Source organism: Takifugu flavidus, chromosome 8 (genome assembly GCF_003711565.1).
Source record: "Takifugu flavidus isolate HTHZ2018 chromosome 8, ASM371156v2, whole genome shotgun sequence".
Classification (NCBI taxonomy): domain Eukaryota; kingdom Metazoa; phylum Chordata; class Actinopteri; order Tetraodontiformes; family Tetraodontidae; genus Takifugu; species Takifugu flavidus.
Genome location: NC_079527.1, coordinates 2,083,601 through 2,103,655, shown reverse-complemented (window position 1 = coordinate 2,103,655; position 20,055 = coordinate 2,083,601). Strand labels below are relative to the sequence as shown.

General features: G+C 42.9%; 1 protein-coding gene across 2 annotated transcripts in view; it reads right to left on the bottom strand.

Annotated features, from left to right (window-relative positions):
- nphp4 (nephronophthisis 4) overlaps nt 1–20,055 on the bottom strand; it is a 97,460-nt gene that overhangs the window by 44,850 nt on the left and 32,555 nt on the right. For both annotated transcript variants that reach the window (XM_057039859.1, XM_057039860.1), the window contains 4 exons: nt 17,732–17,861; nt 3,857–4,072; nt 2,751–2,880; nt 43–83 (listed from right to left, as the gene is read on the bottom strand). In XM_057039859.1, coding sequence (XP_056895839.1) covers nt 43–83; nt 2,751–2,880; nt 3,857–4,072; nt 17,732–17,861 — 517 coding nt within the window. The remainder of the gene's footprint in view (nt 1–42; nt 84–2,750; nt 2,881–3,856; nt 4,073–17,731; nt 17,862–20,055) is intronic.

Sequence of the window (20,055 nt, the reverse complement as noted above, 5' to 3'; positions counted from 1 at the left end):
TCAGCCATTAATTTGAGGGGGGTGGGCGATAAGGTATCTTACCCGAGGTCCTTTTGGAGACTCTGGTGGAGACGTCGGAGGACCTGCGGAGATAACAACATGACAGTGAGTGAAACAGAAAAGGCAACATGCATCTGAACGCTGCATCCAGATGCATGTTGTATATCAAATATCCACCTTCAAAGAATGTCAAAACAAGCACATGGGTGCATGTCATGCTCTGAGTATCTGCCAATGCTGACACGTTAACTGTAATTAGATGTTTAGGAAGGGAAGAGACGGTAATGCCTTCTTTTCAAATTGCTTTGTTGCTAATTTGATATACACAAAGGTGTTACCCTAGTATGTAGACTGCCCCTGAGAAATGTGTACTGAATTAGTTTTAACTAATCATAAAAGGGCTGTAGTTTCCACACTGCATGCTAACTATTTCATGAACACGGCACTTTGAGGGGAGATTTCTATCTTGTCTTTGTCCCCATCACCCATTCTTTCACCTACTTCCTGTGCTGAGCTTGACCACCCTTTTGAGAATTGTTTCAGTTGCCTGGGATGGGGGGGGGGGGTCTTACTTACTCCCATCTGTTTAGACTACATGAGCACAGAGTGGACAGACCACTTTTCTCTCCGCCGCATATGCTTTTTGGCAACCCCCTTGGCAGCCATTTTCTTTTAGGCCCTTCTATTTCCTCACTGTTCTTTAGAAAGCCCATTTTACTCCTGAAACAATTTGTACTCGATCAGAGAGGAGATACACAACAGCTCATGCCCAGTATATATGCACTGGACAGCAGGGGTTAAAGAACAAAGGTTTTTATGTGTTTAGTTGGTTAAAGGAGCAAGTCCCCCTGGATTTTTTTTCGTCATTTCGTAGTCAGAATGCATGATAGTAAAGAAGGAATTATTTAGATGCAGATGTGTCTGATGTACGCACAAATACTTTCAACCACTGTCACGAGGTCAAGAAAGAATCCATCATGAATAACTTATCATAAAAACCGAGCATCTTATATTACTTTCACTAGATTCAAAGGTCAGAAACTGCAAAGATGAATCCCATATTTGTTTAAGCAAGCTATGAGCAATGGAAATAAATGAGGAAAAAAGGATTTCAGGCCAATCTGAGCTCTTGGAAAAACAGAGTCAGGGATCATTAAGTCACTGAAATCAGAGAAGGACAAAGATTCATGGCATTATTCGGTTCTTAACACCACCCCCAATCATTTACGTTCCTTGTGCGATTCCTCGGAGGACACTCGAGCACTGATTAAAATGTCATTAATACACTTCGGGAAAGCCTTCACTACATACCCATCACTTTCCCAATCACTGCTATTCTTCTCTCCAAAATTAACAGCATCATTAGTTGGGGGAAATCACTGCATATATAACGGGGTCCGCTAAAGCTCTTTCCTCAGCGTGTCGGGTGTCGTGTGAAGACTCTTAGTCAAATCCTTTAGGTGCCGAGAAAAGAAGCAGCTAGTTATAAAGGAGGGGGCATTTGTGCGAAAAGCACTGAAATCTATCAGCAGTGTTTATGTTCATGTGTGCCGGCTGTGGAACAAACGAGGAGCTCGGTAGTTATACAAAAATGGAAAGTGTAACAATCAGGAATGATATGATATAAAAATGTGCATGTTAGAAGTTTGGTACTGTGCTTATGGGACATTTATGGGGGGGGAAGGAATGTATGCACTTCATAGAAAAGATACATTTACACACTACTGTAAATAAATCCAAATATGGATTTAAGTTCAACTTCGGGCTGATGTTCAGAGTAGGGCAGAGTAGGATTAAATCCACACTGTCTGTAGTCTTCAGGAAATAATACATAAAACATTTCCAACATATTAATATTAAGCACATTTACAGGCCAGTCCGGGACAAAATGCTCTACCAATGATCACAAATGAAAAACAGTTTCTGAACAGGGTTTCATTAAATATATATCCTAACATTATCTCCAGTGCAAAGCCAAAGATGCTGATTGCCCCAGGAGATGCATTGCCTGCCGTTTAAACTCTCCTTCCTCTCTCTTGCTGCTTTATCTATCTGATGCTGTAAAAGCTAACAGGAATTCACCATTTGACAGCTGTGCCCACTTTTAAGTCAAACTGTGTATAGCTGATACAGAAATTAGAGAGCCATGCTAAACTTTCTTGTATAATGAGAGATGTTTCCCAGTTTTATTTATTACTCATAATGCAGTAGTGAGCTCGGTAATGTTGAAGTGAGCCGTCACCTTTAAACATACAGCTGACATTACTGGATGTCCTATATCTGGGACACAGCCTGGTAGAGCAGCCCAGGAGAAAAAAAGGGGTCGCAAAATGAGGCTTGTTCAAGATCAAGAGTCCTTAATGGACAGCCACAGTCTTCTCCCCACACTTTGAATTTATCCATTTACTCCCCTCGGACCCCAAATGTGTAGTATGCTAATCATGTAGAGAGCAGGTGCTGCAATTGAGATAACGCTGCAGAGGTGGAGGACGGCCTCATATTCAAAGGAATCGCTAATTTGATGCTTATTGCCTAGAACTTTGGGAGATTACACCTGGTGCTGCAGCGCATTCAAGTGCACGCCTTTTCTCTCGTAAACAAACCTATGTCGCGGATAACCAAACATATGGAACCCTTAATAGCTGAGGGAGTACAAGATTCCACTTGCTTTATTGCGCTACCTTCCTGCAACTGCCTCTAAAGTCATTAGCATACATTTAAAAATCCATTAAATATTACATGATATTTACCCTGTGTAGGTGAGTGTCTCAGATGTGACACTTCCTCCTGCCTTTTCCTCAGAGACATGTTGGGACTAAGCGTCTTCCTCTCCGAAGCCGACGACAGCCGAAAAGTTATCATGTCATTTGCCTCCGACGCCTCAGTAAGAGGAGAAAGTTATGAGTCACAAAACAACAGAGTAGGAAATAAAAAAATCTGTGAAAAAGATAAGCTGATGAGAGTAGACATATGTGGTGTACCTATTTTAAAAATACATAAGCTGGGTGACAATTCGCAGCTAAAGTGAGAAAAAGGTAAGACGGAATTTACACCCTTTGAATTGCGTGTCACCGAGAAAAAAAAAGAGGTGATTTTCAAACCACAGTGTGTTGTAAACTGAAAAGATGGTGCAATGAAACAATTTAGATAATGTGAAAGATCTTGAGGAAACATCACTGCAGAAAGGAGCAGAGTTAAGCACCTTTGAACACATTATTAGGCGTGTTTCCACTGCAGGAATTCCTGGTAAATAGTGGGGCCAGCAACTTACAGGAATCTTCCTTGTCTATCCACAGTAGATGGGGACGACCCCTCGGCAACGTCCGCCGTTTCTATTGGCATAATCATCGCGCATCAGTTTTGACTGTGGCATCAGCGGAGCGAGCCGCCAAAAGCAAAAATCATAACAAAAAACCAACAACGAGCAAGGAGGTAAACAGGGACGGAGTTGAGGCTGTGTCCTCCACCCCTGTGTAGTGTGCAGTTATGGAGTTTTGCCCGTGCAAGCTGTATCTGTGCTAATAAATATTAAGCAAACAGCAGGTATTGTGTCGTGATCCTCATAAAATACTAATACGAAGATGGCAGCGGATGCTATGAACAAGAGGAGAAACGTTGTCTGCTCGGGCTAATGCTCCTCTTCTGCCGGGATATGCGTGCTCTACATTTAGCCAGTCTCGAATACACCACGTGTTTTTGGGGGCCAATCTAAGTCCTGGAGGAGGGTGGGTCACCCTGTAAATATTCCTGTAAATGGCCGTTCGTGTAAGTTCTTACCCCGAAGTTCCTGCATTGGAAACGTGCCTATTTACATTTGGTTCCTTGAACAAACACTCTTTGTATGTGGCTGCATTACCTGAGCCACCTCTGGCGTTGAGAGTAAAGAATACTGCGGTTTGGCAGATGTCTGCGTGCTGTAGACCATGACACCGTGAGGGTTGGACTTGGGACCTCCGTGAAGTCTGAGCTGTAGCTCCTCCCCATTCCAATCATTAGACTCCTGAAAAGGGCACCAAATCCCCCAGCGAAGGCACTGCATGAAGGCCGCTCGCGATGAGGCGGTGGCAGTCAGCTGTGACGTCAAAGACAAGAGTGAATTAGAGGATACTGTTATCAAGCTCTTATGTTGATTATTTATATGGAAAAAAGATCTACTTTTCATACCTCCCCAGTCAACATACAGTGAAAACCATTATATTTCTAGTGTCGGTTGTCCAGTTGGTAAAGGGTGTGGTTTTTGTGTTGCTACAGCCTCAAAAGATGTTCTACATCCAGCATGTTTGGGAACCCGTACTGTGAGGCGGACGTCCTAAACACAGTTATTTTACTCCAGCCTGTGCAACAGCTCTGATTGTACGTCACAGATAGAGAGATTTTTAAAATTATGCCCATTTTGGGTTTTCTTTTTTAGCTGATGGTTATTTACTTTGTCCAGAGCTCAAACTGGGACAAATGTAGGGTTGAATCAGTGAAGAAGTAGAAGTAGAAATCAATCTGGAGGAAGTTGTCCTTACATTAGCTAAAAAATCCCTTCAATGTCATTTTGAATGTGCTGTGCTGATTCATTCAGGTTTTGGTTGTAACTGGAGGTGAACACTTCATAATAATCTGTGCCTCCTGCAAGTATATATTTACCAACAAATGCAAGTGAGATTTGAAACAAGCAGAACAAGAGAAGAGATATTATTTTCTATTATTCACTTTGCAATGGAAAATTACATTTCCAGGCCTTCATTTGATAATGTGCAGCTGAGGTCATAGTGGAGAACAGCGATGTACATTAGCGGTCCATAAAAAGAAACAACCATTTACCTAAATTCTAAAAGTTCACAATTATCATTAGAATAACTTGTAAAAACATGAAAACAGATCAATTATGCTGCAAAAATAATGAGCTGCAGTGGATTTACATAATACTGAATAATATAATGTAACTGACAGTCCTATATGGTATATACATTATGGGATTAATACTAGGTCAACAGAGACTTTAGGAGCGGCTTTGTGCATGAACATGATTTACAATCACACTCATTGCACTTCTACTGCAGCCATCCCAGAGAAAGTAATCGTCCACAGGGGACACAGAGGTTTTTCTGAATCAATTAATAAGCTGGTCAGCTTTGCACAATTGTAATCAATCATATACGCAGGACAGTAAAGACTGTAGAATAGAGGCCATCTAAGGCAAAGCGGAACAAATAATGGTTCATTCAATGCCCGCTGATCCCCTGAGCACACTTTGCAATTGGAATACTACATTTCAGTAATGTTTATCATCATTCATGTATGTATCATTTTGGTTTAAATGCCACGCAGTTTTTGCTCTCGTGGGAAATTGAGCTGTGGTGCTCTTTATATGCTGATGAACATGACATTTGTAAACACAAACAAACCAAAAAAAAAACAATGAAATATGTGATGGAGCCCATTATGTGGACTACAGCATATAACATAGCTAACGTGTTAATCTGAGCGGAACCCTTTTCCATCAAATTTGCACCAGGGTTGAAACTTTAAAAGCCCTCATTGTCCCCACAACAGCTGTGCTTCCACAAGCACAGCTGGCTGGACAGCAGCTGGATTAAAAATCTAAAAAAACCTTAACCATTAAAATTTCAATAAAGAGAGTGTAAGTGTGAGTGTGATCTTGAGTGTGAGTGTGTGTGCCGTGCCGTGTGCAGGGGTGCATCTTCTGAGTTGGCGTGACCTTGAAGCTGCTTGTTGAAATATAGAGGACAGACCAGAACATGGAGCAGGAGGAACAGTGGTCAGCAGTGGCCTCAGCACGCTCTAACTCTGTTGATTGCAGATTCCTTCTGCTACACTATTCATTATCATCTCAAATCACTGTAGTATCATCCAATTCTCTGGTCTTTGATGAAGACCTCAAAGCAGATGGTTTCCCACCTGTCCAGGCTCTCCTGAAGATGGAGCTACCAAAAAATGGTAGTTTGTTGCTACTCTGGAATAGCAGTTAAAGATCGGTCTGAAAGATGGATGGACAACTTTTCCGATCAATGAAGCCTCTTTATTTGATCGTAATTCATCCAACACACAAATGTCGGCGGAGCTGGCATTCAGAGTGCTGGCCATCATTAGCAAGTTGGTGAGGCAATTAACTATAAAATAACAATTGACTGGACGTGTGCTCCCTAATGGGATTCTAAATTACTTCACCCACCTCCTGATGGATAGCTTCCATAGGGGTCATCAAGCGATAAGAGCCAAACTGAAACTGACAGAACTCTTGAGCCTACAAACGCATCTGCCAATTTTATCTGCGTCAGCTCCCAAAACCTGTAAGTTCTCCGAGCGGATCTCTCACAGCTTCTTCAAAAATAAACAAAAAGCCTTGGGAGGAGTGTTTTCTAAAAGGCTACTTGGTTAAGATCGGATTGGAGTTAGGCACACTTGGCTTAATGTATGCCTTTGGTCAGGACTGGGAAAACATGACCGTCGGCAGGAAAACAGGAAACAAGCAGCTGTCTGCGGTGTTCCATTATTTGTTGACCCCTCCAGCTGTCTCATTGTCCTCCAGGCTCGTGGAGGACAATAACTCGTCTTAACAACATTGAGTTATTTATGCCTTTACTTTGGGCAAAAAAAGGGCATTATTCACAGAGCTGCAGGGGGTCGTTGTCAGGGAAACAAACACACGCATCAATTTAGGCGTTAGCTTTCAAGTTTTGTTTTTTGAAAATGTGACAGTTCGGCATGCAAAAGTATTCTAGCCACTCCATTTGCTGCTCGAGCCACATCGCTAACAACATCAAGGGTTCAAATAAGTTATTGTTGACAGTCTGTGCTAAAGGTGGAAGAAAGCTTCAATATGTTAAAAGCATAAGGACTAGGTTTGCCAAACAAGCGTGTCTGGTTCATCTAAGACAACTTCATGAACAGGAAACACATGTTCTTGTGCTTCAAGACTGTCTGATTGCAGCTTAATACACCATCTCAATAGAGGATTTCTTTTATGTAGCACATTTGAAATCGCAAAGCAGGTTTCTTAAAGCTGAACCTCCAGCAAGAGTTGACAGTCGTCAAAGGGACATCAGTGTAGCCCCATTTAAGGCCCTGAATAACCTCAGGAGGTTGAATTATGAAGATGCCTTATTATGTGAAACAATCGGTTGTACAAGTCTAATTGCAGTGCTACGTTTTTGGAAATGTGATCCAGCCAGAGAATGATCCATTGGCTGAGACAGCAGCCCTGACATTTTTCTCTATTTTGCTCTTTTTCCAGGCACACATGTGCTCCCATTCACACACAGAGGAAAGCACAAAATGGGCATTGAGCACATGACCCGGCGCTCATTTTCTATTATTCATTGAATATGTTTGGTCACAGGGATGATTTGGGAGCACAAATGTTGGCTGGGACAAAGGACCAATCGGGGGCTCTCTCCTGCAGGGAGGCCTGTAGTGTCGGAAATAGCTTTTATCTCTCCTGCATCCTGCTTGTCACAGATTTACAGGCTTGCAATCACAGAAAAAAATAATAGGTGTTCACATATTAGGGTAAAAAGAAAAAGAGAAAAGGAGAACCTGTGACACAAGTACTTTCAGATAACTACTCGGAATTAAATGAAAAATAAAATAAATTTTGAAAAAAACAGCAGAAGTGAGAGGATCAAGGAGGTAGAAGCTTAATAGTCAAAACGGATGATCTTAAAACTACAAAACACTATCAAATGGAATAAACCACTTTGAGTGTGAAGCAGGAATTCCCTGAATCACAAAGCCGAGCGCAACACATATTTCCGTTAAGACTTTGGTGCAGCAGGTTCGGAGCACTGATCTACATACGAAGCGTGGAAAGCGTCACCAGCCTGGGCAGGCAAACAATGGGATTGAGGGAATCTTGAAGAAACTCTTTGGCTGTGGTTTGAGTAAACAAACAGGGATAACAGTTTCATTCAAAACTGGGCGAAAAATGCGCACGCTTTGTGTGTAATCCATGAACACAAACAGTCCATCAACAGTCGGAGGATTAAGGGAAGAAATATGCGGATCCGCGATATGAAAGCCGAGATCAATATGGCATAAACATGCGGGTGGCAATGGATTTACGGCATTGTGCTAAGGATACGCTAGAGGTAGTCTAAGCTGATCTATCCGTGCGTTGTAGTCCTCCAGCGGGAGGAAAGTTGCCTAGCGGGTCAGACGCAACCACACAACCCCAAAAGCTCAGACAGCCGCCATCAATTTTAAAGCCGGCTCATGACATCAGATCAATCACACTTTGAACATGTTTCTACGTTTTTTTTCTTTTAAAAAAATGACCACAGTTGGCAAATCTGCCCTCTTAATCAAAAACTGTTGTTGAAACTTGTTTTGCCAAACAAGGTGAAAGGATCAATAGCCGACTGACCCCCCAGGGTGATGGTGATTACACTGTTGATTTACGTGGTAAAGGCTAAGTTTTAAATAAGTCATTAACTTTTGCTCAGACAGCAGCCATATACTTGTCTCAAAGCTGCATTTTCTCGAGTGAAACTACAAAGGTAGCCGCAGGCAACAATGAGGAAACTCTTTTATAAAGCTGCACCAAAGATATAAACAGGCGATGTCGGCACATATAATTGCTCTAACAGGCAGAGCTGTTTTGTTTTGGAGCTTTTTTTCTTTTCTTCCTGGGACGATTTCATCAAGAATGCATCAGGATAAATCATTCAACACAGATATTCATATATTCTGTTTTAAAAATACAACGACCTTTCGGTCAAACATCTCGCAGTAATTTCTCAATCAGAGCCGATTCAAGCGGACATTTCCCAACATGTCTGTGATGAGGAGGCTTCCGGAAACAAAATTCCAAGTCAGACAGAAAAGTTCCTCCACATTCATGCGAGCTGACGCAGAGCGCAGATAGAATTAATCCGAAATTAAAGAGATGGGATCAGCGATGGGAGACCGATGGTTATTACTATCACTTCAGTCTGTTGGGCTGCTCAAGTTATTATATCAACGAAGATCTTTTGACAGACATTGGCCCAGAGCTCCTGTTACTTATTCTCCACTATAAGACGCCCCAGAGGAAGTGAGGGGAACGCGAGATCATTAACTTAAAAGGAACAAACCACTCGTGTTTCCGTCCTTCTGCAGAGGTCCAAATGAGCCCGGCAGGCTACTGTGGTTTGTTTAGCTGACCGAGGCCAAACGGGGCTTGGGAAGAATTTCAGTCAGTCTCAGGTTGAGCCTTCACTGATGGCACGGCTTCAAGGAGATGTTCATGAAAGGGTGGGCTGAGACTGTGCTCATTTTCTCATCCGCAGTACAGCCGTGCTGAATTTAGAACAAACCGACAAAAAGATACGGACAAAAGATGCACATACTGTGACCTGATGATCAAATCCAGAATTTCATTTTATTCTGGAATTATTTTAGGCAGGCTGTAGTGAAATATCTTAGACCATTTATAGGTCATTGCACCTTAAAGGTGTGTGACCAGTGTGATATGGAGTGAAAGGGGATCAATGAGGGGCTAAAATAAAGACACAAACAGACAGTCCCTCTCATATTCACACCTAAGGTCAATTTAGATATGCTCATCTTCCTATTTCTTCCACGCGTATTCTGGGAGGAACCACGCTGGCACATGCAAACTCCAGACAGAAAAGCCCCTGGGGGGCAGAGGAATCTGAATCTTGGTGTGAGGTGGCGGTGAAAACCACTGCACCACCCCTGAAACTAACTCCACACGCAATAAATCCATCCATATTTCTCCATTAGTGGGGTCAGGGGCTGACTGGAGCCCTTTCCAGCGGTCTTTTGGGCGAGAGGCAGGGTTCCCCTGGGGCAAATTGCCAGCTTATCATAGTGCTAACAAACAGGGATAATACATGTGTGTGTGTGTGTGGACAGGAGCAAGCAGAGTACCTGGACAGAAACCACGCCAGAACAGTGACGCGATCTTCACCTGAAGCTGTCTTGCTGTGAGAGACAGCACTACCTAATGGACCACCGCATTTCTTAGCTTCTGGGATTTTTTAGCCTCTTTCCTCACAATAGTTGTTTAATTTATGCTTTTAAAAAACGCCCCAGGGTCATTGCAGTTATTGTTCAGAAGAAGGCAATGCTGTTTGTTTTATAATGACAAGAGTTGGGTCTCATATTCCACAACAAAACACTCTATTTTGATGAAATACAGGTTCAAATCTAGCGTTCAGAGGAAACAAACCCACATTTTGTAGCATTAACTGTGCTGAAATGAGCAGTTTATCGTGACTACTGAGGTGGCCATCCATAATAGTGAATAAGGATGGACCAAAACCGAAAAAAATGCCACTGAGCATTGTATGCAACTGCCGTTTTAAATTAACCTCACTCAAGTCTGGGCAGAAACTGCTATAGTTGAAGCAGGGCCTCGTGCACATGGCAACCATTAGATGTGAAAACATCATTGCCATTGCTTCTCTAGCTGCCAGGGCAATGAATCCATTTGGAGAAGGACAGCACTGTTGGCAGGCACTGACAGAGTAAGACTCACTTTGGGCCTAACACAGGGGGAGATTGATGCACTCCTCAGTGGGGGGAGAGCTGACATTCATTTTAATTAGGCAGCCGAAATATTGTCTCTGTGGCTTGTCTACTTCGCCTTATCCTCAACTTCTCCTTATTCCAGACTGAGAAAAAGCCCTCCAGAGAGGACTGACCTCCAACTCGGGCCAATCAGTGAGGTATCACATTTACATTCCTAGGACATTACAGTTATTTAGATATTTGATTAACATTTAATTAACATTTGCATGACATTTGCAATCATAACCAAAAAAAAAAACAACAAGTAACTTGTTACTGATCCGGACCAGTGGGGCGTTTGTGTGTAGTTTAAGAAGTCGAGAGCATCTCACAGCCACAAGAGTGTTCAGGAGTCAAGATGGGGATGATGTCATCATAAAGAGAAAAATTTAATGAGCATGTGATTGGGACGAATTTCCCGAGTTGCTTTTTATTCGGTAAACATCATTACAGCCAACTGGGACACACACACACACAAACAGCCACTTCAGGGGCGACACAGGATAACACACAACAACCCAGCCAACATGTACCTGTCGGAAAGCCAATTAAAATCCAAACAAGCGTCTCTGTGGCACAAAGTAGACGCATACACCAACACCTTTAATAAACCCAGCCGCTAGCCATATCACTGCCTTCTGTTCTACATACTGTTTATCTTCCATCCCCTGACAGTGACAACTGAGACAGTTGAGAATAAATAGATAATTAAGAGAGGGGGATTTGTTATACATCTCAGCTAATGGAAAGTTCGTCTAACACTAAGTACAACGCGTGCTCGCGTAATGTATCCTCACCGCATTTTTTAATTCACATGTCAAGAGTCAACGCTGCAAATGTTCTCTGGCGAAGCAGCTCGGATAATTGATTGCGTATTTATTGCCTAACAGTAAACTGTTGACAGCCGTCTCCACGTATGAAGGTAAGCGTTTTGGATCTACTGTACCAACCAGTCGTCGTCATTAAGGGGAATTTCTGTCGCACCTCTGGCAAGCCAAGGGCGTCTGCAAATTTACGTTTCAAATTTGTAGGTGATTGAACTGGAGCTGACTTTAGGAGGAATGAGCAGCCTGCCACACTCAGGCTTGCGTCTGCATATAACAAGATGGGAGTTCAGAAAAGGTCAAAACACTGAGTAGATTTAAAGGTCGCGCATTAATGGTTACACTTTCCGAGGCGCCCGGTAATCGACTGTGCCACTCACCGAGCTCAGTCGGGGTCAAAGGTGGCGCGACATCAAGGTATGACGTGGGTGACGTGTACATTACCGGCGGTGCGCCACAACTTAGTCAGGTACCGGAACAGAAAAGCCATTTCAGCGCGGGGCACAACTACCGGCATCGTTAACGCCAGCAACGCAACTTTGCGGTGGCATTTCAAAATTCAGGAGAGCCTCCAATTACTATTGTCGGAATGTGATTTGTGTCTGACAGTCTGTCAGTTAGTGATAGGATCAAGCCGTGTGCCCCTCCTTGCATGTCCCTCTCTACCCCTTAGTACAAAACAGGAGCAGTCACACATTCCCCGCGTCACTGAATGTGATGACTACAACTGTCACAACTCCCCCGACAACAGGAGAAAATGTTGCAACGGCCTGCCCCTGCAGACGACAGCGAAGCGTCTCGCAATAAGCCGCGCTGCAGTTGATGAGCAGCCGAATGCTGATTCGGTTGAAGCCGGGATCAGCAAACTGAAGTGGGACAGGGACGCCTCATATGAAGTTACCGCCGGGGTAAATTGATGCTGACAGACCACAATTAGATGAGTCATCGCCGCCTAGCATCGGCTGTCAGGGACCCAAGTATTCTAGCAGCGTGTTACTCATGTACTGTGATAGGCTAAACACAACCCACTGGAAAGACATGAGAAAGCCAAGGTATCGGGAAGACATATGAAATAGGGAGGGCTTCAGATAACAAGACGAAGGATCTTATGGTGGGAGGTATCTAAACAAGCCGGGGCTTGATCATTAAACTTCCCACTCTCCACAACACTGCAGCCTGTTCGTTTCTAACAATGACCTTTAGCAAAACATGTAAAATGCTTTGACTTTTTACGCAACAGCTCTCCAGCATCCTCACTGAAGCGTACCGACGCTAACCTTCGGACGCCCCGCCAGCGGGGCGCGTCAAATCAATATTTGTGCTGATTATTGGCATCCCTTAGAAAAGCAGTGATGGACAGGAGCCCTCCATGTTACCACTGCTGCGTCGGCCTGTTAGAGCCAGATGTGAGTTTCCTGATCATCCTCCCTTGACACAAAGTCTGGAATTCAACTAGATTTCTAAGCTGGTGTTAACTATTGCCCTCAAGAACATTGTAATCAGTGTCAGCAGATTTACTGCAGGTTCCCGGCAAAAGGCAAAGGAAAAGCAGAGCTTGAACTTTATTGATGTATGGCTTAAAGCTCTGAAATATGGAAGATGGGATCCTGTATTCTATCGCCATCTCAACACTGGCACCATCCGTCTTGACTGCAAATACACCACTGCACAAAAATTGTGTGACACTAGTTTTAAAATTCCTCTCTTTAACCTACTAATTCACTAGAACTAGTTGCCTATTTGCCTCTTTGAGGTGGACCAAAATAATGCTCTCCTTGACCTGACACTTTGAGCTGACGCAGATAATTCTTGCTTCTTCTGGATGATTTAAAATCTGAAGGAGAAATCAACGCATTACTTCATGATTTCATATCCATCGCGATGACATGAAATTTCTGGATCGGCCGAACTAAGGTGAGACTTACTTTTAAAGAGTTTGCTACAACGAGAGGCTGAAGTACACACTCGTCCCTACAGCACAGATGCAAATGCCAAGCAAATGGAGTATCAGTGCACGTGGGAGCACGGCAGCGCGCTACTGCTGCCCCTGGATCAGGGTGGCAACAGCGCATCCCAACATTCCTTGAATAAATGTTGAGTGACACATGGGAGCAAATCAAATCACAGTACAAAGACACTGAAGAAGATGCAAATCACAGCAACACAAAGGACAGGGCACTTGATTTAATTTCCAGGGTTCCTTCTCAATAGGAGCCTGAGTGTTTAAAAAAGTGTGGCAGGAAAAGTGCAGAACAGGATTTATACGTGTGCAGCCAAACATGGCACCGAGCCGGATGATGGGCATTACAATACAAAGCTGCTCTTAATGAGGCAGGCAGGGACGAAAATAAGAAAACAGGCAAACAATGAAACCGGAGTAAAGTGTTTGACTGCAGGAAAAGTTGATTATTCGAAGTTCATTGACCCCAGATATGCTCTGAGAACAGTCTATCAGACAATTCACATTTCCGCTTCTCTCCTCTCCCTAGCCTCCTTAATTTAAATTTTTATCTCCATCCCTCCAGCGGCTGCTGAGGAGCATAAAAGAAGCCTGCTCAAAGGCTCTGAGAGAGAGATAGCAGACAACAGAGAGAGAGGAGACAGAAAGTGTAACCCAAATCAGAACTAAAATCAAAAAAATTAAAAAAAATCACCAATAAGGACAAATGACGCCATGGCGTGATTTTCTTTTTTCTTTTTTCCCTGACCAAAGGCAATGGGAACAGTGCAATTCTGTAAAAGGAGGCCATCTGTAGTCTTTGTCTTGGCGAGAAGCAGGCTGTTTTTCCAGCACGAGTGTGATATGTGTCGGCACTCCCAGAGCACAGAAAGATTGCTTCTGGATTGCAGTCAGGCTTCAGAAAAGACGATATTTTGCAATTAAGGTTACATTTGTAGCCACCTTAGTTCCATACTGAAACCATCACAAAACACAGCACAATTATTTCAGGGGGGGGGGGGGGGGGGGGGACAGGGTAACAACAGTGCCGCTTTCTACCCATCCAGGCACAGCTGAGGAGGCTCACTCAGGCTGCATTATACAGCGCCATCTAGTGGGGATCTTGCAGCAAGATGTAAAAGAAAGAAAACTGGATTACCATTCAATTACAAAAAAAAATAAAAAATGTGTGTATAATTGTTCAATACACATTTGAATTTATTTGCTGTATATAGATATTAATTGCAGGTAACCTAGCAACTATTTATATACACATCCTTCATTTCGCGGGGTGTGATTTGTTGATAAGTTGGTTTTCAGAACTTTTAGTTGACACATATCGTGAGATCGTGACAGCACGCTCTCGTGAAGAAACACCTCGGCTAAACACGGCTGTGATACCTCTGAAATATCCCACCTCTGACAGCTACGACTCAACACGGCCAGATGTGCTCTGTCTCAACGTGCAGCTTTCCCGCTCGCGCCCCGGGAGGAGACTGATGTCTGACAGCACGCGATGGGTTCTCTGAAAGCGGCGGGTGGCAAGGCGAGGCTGTGGATACCACGGCTGCCGCCGTCTTCAAGAGGAGCGATTTATCAGACGCCGTCAACACCGGAGAGCTCGGGTTCTGGATTAATTACCAAATAACAGATTTGCACATCAGCGTGCACGCCCCCGCCCGAAAAGAAATTACTTTTCCCCCGAAGAAGTATCTCTCGCCTTATCAAACATTTATGCTAAAGCAGGCAAAGGTGATGAAGTGGAGTGAGGTGAGAGATCTATCAAAGTTTATTCATTCATTTTGTGGGAGGTTCAGCCATCCAAATAAGAGCTTCTGTCTAGTTATGTGAAGGAAATTGCTAATTTCTCATTTTATTGACTAGTGAACTCAATAACTTTGTTGGCTAAGTTGGTTGATGTGTAATTTGTTAGTTGGAAGACTAATTTAACAGTACGAGTTACTAAAACATGATTTTTTTAGGGGACAAAACAAAACACTGAGGAGTGAAAAAGCTATCATACTTGTGATTGATGTGCTGCTTGTCATCAGCTCGTCCGATATCGACACCTGGTCAGAGACACTTGTATCTCATCAAGACATGCGTCCTGCTGATCGTCACACCAGACCAGGAGGGGGGCGGGGGCAAAGAAGTATGACATAGAAGCTGATTTGCTGCTTGTGGAGCATAAATATGCCAGGAAAATTCACAGTAGTTTGCCATTTCAATGTGAAAGTGCAAATACTTTTGCATTCGACTGCCATCAAGTCCAAATATACAGTATTTAAATAGCTATATAATATATAAACAATATACTATATTCATAAGCAAATTGTTACTATTACAACAGACACTTTGATCATGTGAACATCCCACATGACGTGTTTTAACTGTATGGACACTATACTTAGCAAGTTTTAGGACAGTGGTATCACAATATCAAAAGCAGCTGGCAACTGGTGTCTAACCTTCTGCTCTGTTCAGGGAAGTTTTTTAAAGTTCAACAAAGTCCTTTACTCTTTTTTCAAACATACGTTCTTCTCTGCCCAAAACATGAACGCCAAGTGTCCCTTATCTTTTAGGTGTAAAAGGACAGCTGACTCCTGTCCTGAGGAGTTAACTGCTCAGAATCCTGTCAGCAGCAGGACCATTGACACCTAAAAGATAAGGGACGGGACAGTCCTATGAGGAGGCTTACGACGCCATTTACCAGCCACCTACAATGCTGTCCTGGGAGCCCTCCCCAGAACATGTCACAATCGTTCACACCCAATATCGCATGAAGACCAGGATGATGCACTCCTTTAATAATGCTAATTCTTAAAGTACACAGTGCGTGTGACTCTTCCCACCAGTTCATTTAGAACTGAAGAGACACCTCCTGGATAAAAGATGAACACTCTACTAAAAACTAAAGGAAGTCCAAGTGAATTTTCTAAATGCAAGAATTATACGACCATACAACACCATCAAGAGGCATGAGGAGGCTTTTCCGTTCATGCTATACTGAGTGGTTGTGGAGTGGCCACTGAGGTATGACTGCTGAATGAATACATAATTCAGCAGCACTGCAGCGCTCTGATCATAATATGGCTGCTTGTTTTTCTCCTTTCTAATTGGCAATCCAGTGACCCTTGCTTGTGTAAAGTATAACACGGTACAACAACAACGACGGCCAAACCTTGGCATGCATTTGGTGTTGAAGGCTCACCCACGCACACAATTAGTAGAGCTTTTCTGGGGCTTTCCATCCTATGAAAGCTCGTTGTGCAGGTTTCAATAATGAAATAGGGACGAGTTGACTGGTTCTATGCTATCTGTTGAATTTCATCATTGTCACTTGAATTTGACAGACATTTAAGACTCAACCTTTGACGGCACCTTCACACTAGACTTGTTTGGTCCGCTTTAAATGGACCCAAGTTCATTCCCTCAAATACACTGCATCCTTTTGGTAGGTGTGAAGGTTCATCCAGGTGGGTCTTACTGAAGGTAAGACCTATGCCTAAAAGAGGAAGTGAACTGAAGAGAGGAAGTGAACCAGGAGATTCAGATTCATGCTGTGGACTGGCAGAGGTACCAGTCTCATCTAAGTAAGTCCTTCAGTCTAAGTTGACTTATTTAGTAAAACAAATATGTATGCATACACTGAACAGACTTTATAAACTGGAAATTATTGTTTTATAATGGCCCAACAGTATCTGTCAGCATTCGGACTCTCATAGAGTTTGTGTTGGATGTGCTAATCCGTTGGTGAGAACAATCAGCACATTCTAACAACAAGCACAGAGTGTTACACTCTGTTACTGTTCTAATGAAGAGAACACCTGTCACATGGTTCCAGTACATAGTCAAGTACATATCTAAAAAATATCTGCACATATATTTAAGAAAAAAAAACTTTCAGGATGACTAAAAAAGTCCCATTATACAGGCTGTATTTAGGCTCCACAAGAAATGTTCTAGAAAAAAGAACAGTATACACATGGGAGTCAAACTGGTTAGGTTTAGTAGTTGAAAATTAAGAAGATTGCCAATACAGGCCTCTCTGCATGATCAAATTTGTGACAAAAACAATTTGTGAATCTAAGGAGGCCAGCTTGGGTCAAATATTCCTGACCATTTGTCCTTCTCACCTCCATCCCTTTCCACACATCCCTTTCAGGGCCCGTCTGTGTACTGAGAACTGATAACCAAGGATGCCTGCACTCATTTCCTTTGGGAGAACTTGGCAAGCGACAAATAAAAGGGTGCTTCAAGGATGAGATCCAGGTGGTGCAAGAAAGGGCGACAATACTAAGAGGGGATGGTGGTGTGTGAAGGTGTTTTCGGTGTTTTAAGAGGGTTCGAGAGTGAGAATCAAGATCATCACCATTTGTCCTGAAGCTGGTTATTTATGAACAACTAGCATTCAGTTCTGATCTCCATCTGTTAGCACACTTACCATCAATTCTTGGCCAAATGGAGCAGAGAAGACATATTCTAGTTGGAAGACGATGGCCATGGCTCGGTGGTCGGCCAACCTGAGCTCCAAGCTGCTGCGGAGCCCTAGAGTTTGAAGGTCTGATGATAAGCTGGAAAAAAAAACATATTGCAAACACATCAAGGACGTCCACAGTGGGAGAGTTTTGATTATGTGTTGGAAGTATGTGTTTACAGCACTAGGACCTATAATATTGCGTGCATGAGTGTGTTGTATAAGGCATGTCAAAAGATTTATACATCATTGGCAAAATGTTCCCTGTCAAGGTTCAGCCTCCGGTGTGAGCAGTCAAACTGCTTTCTGAGTATTTATCATTCACAGTTTGCATACACCATACTGTGTGGAGTGTTGGCGTGTCAGGAGGTGGAGCCCGCAGTCTTTTCTTTTTTTTGCTTTGCAGAGTCTCTGGAGAGAGGAGGAAAGAACAAGCGGCCTTGAGACCGCCTTGTTTCCCGTTGTTTGTTTCTGTCTGTTTCTGCTGTCTGGTGGAACGATGCATAAATGTAAGACAGAATGTCAGGCTTCCCCTACAGAGGCCAATACGCAGCAAACCGCATATCTGTTGGAATTATAATAACCAGAGTGGGCGATTCCAGCTGTCATCCTGCCTTTGGACCAGATGATGTGTGTTTGTTTGTATTGAAATGTGTTTCAATTTGGATTTTTGGCATCTTTTCCGCACCCGAACCTCTTTACCTTAAGCGTTTCTTACACTCTCATTGCCTGCATCCATGTCTACTGCAACTAAACGCCTTCACTAGCCTCAGCAAATAATGACAAATCATCTGTTTTGCACAGAACTCAGCTGTCAGCATTTTTGCCCAGATATAAGCGATGCCTCCAAGTCAGAAAATGTCTTTTAGATTATGTAGCGTACCATTATTTGATTCTGGATCTCTATACTGTGAGAAAATACAGGAAAATCTGCTAAATGTACTTCTTTTTCTGTTAAAAATGACTGTGACTTCACAATATAAAGGATGAAAGCGTTGGTCCTACCACAGGGGAGCCTGTTTGCCAATGTTAGTATTGTGCACCATGCTCTCTCAATAAAGCCAAAAGAGGAGGCTAACTGGGGTCCCATCTTCTTGTTTTATGTAAATACACATTAAAATGAATCGCAAAGTTTTAGGAGGCTGGCACGGTCTCTAGATTATGAGGCCAGTATTAAATTACAGCGCGGCCTCGTCATGCCCATAAACACAGTGAGGGAAAATCATAATTGAATATAGATTTTGAAAAGTACTTTGCTGCAAAGCGGCGCAAGAAAAATGTCACAGTATGTCTTCACATGCTTGATTAGACCTGTTGAATTTAATTGTCAGATAACCTTTAATGCCTACAGTTGCCTATAAGTCATGCAGGAATCCCATGTTGTTATCACAAACTATCCTTTTTTTGGCCTTTTCTGACTGATGATTATCTCAATGTTGACCTTATTAAGTCGACGGCGTGCGCCAGACAAGACGGGTTTGTATTACAATTATGATGCGAGGTATGTTTAAAGCACTGTTTGGTGCCTACATTTTGTATTAACGTAACATTTTATTATATTAAAATGATAACAACTCCAAAACTACAAGTCTAAGTTATGGAATCCGCCCCCCAAAGACAAGATTTGCATACTTTATCACCACTTAATCATTCTTGTCTGTTGTGTTGTCCTTTCTAGGCTGCTTCTGTTCTAATGTTGAAAGAGCTTCACGTGTTCCATCTTCCTTTACTTGTTCCACCTCCTGTTGATCGTTCTGCCCCACCCTGTCTTGCTGTGTCGTCTATTCCAACACCTTCCAGGTATTGTTTCAATCTCTGAGTTTCCACCAAGTCCAAGCAGATGCCACAGAACACGCCACACTTTCTTTAGATGTGGTCGATTCTTTTCTAATTCAATATCATAGACTAGCGGAGGAGAGACTAATTGTAAATTAAGACCGAGAGGCAAGTTGCTTTATAATAGTACTTCTAACTAATTCATCCACTTTATAGATAAATATGAGATCATTACAATGAATGATTTCAACTCCTCATAGAAGTTGGACAAGGGAGAGAGCACAGATGTGCTGTAACCTATTTATACATCAAAATATGGTGAAACGTATGATATGAAGAGACACGTAGCTGGGAGCTAACAATTCACGCACCAAACGTCCGACAGCAAGAGTGATTTGCAGTTTGGTGTCTTGTTTGAGGACAGGATAAAGACTGTAGACTGGGGTCATTACGTTTATTGGGGGGAACTCTGCCAACCAGGCCCGCACCTGTTCATATCGCTCTCGGACGCCACT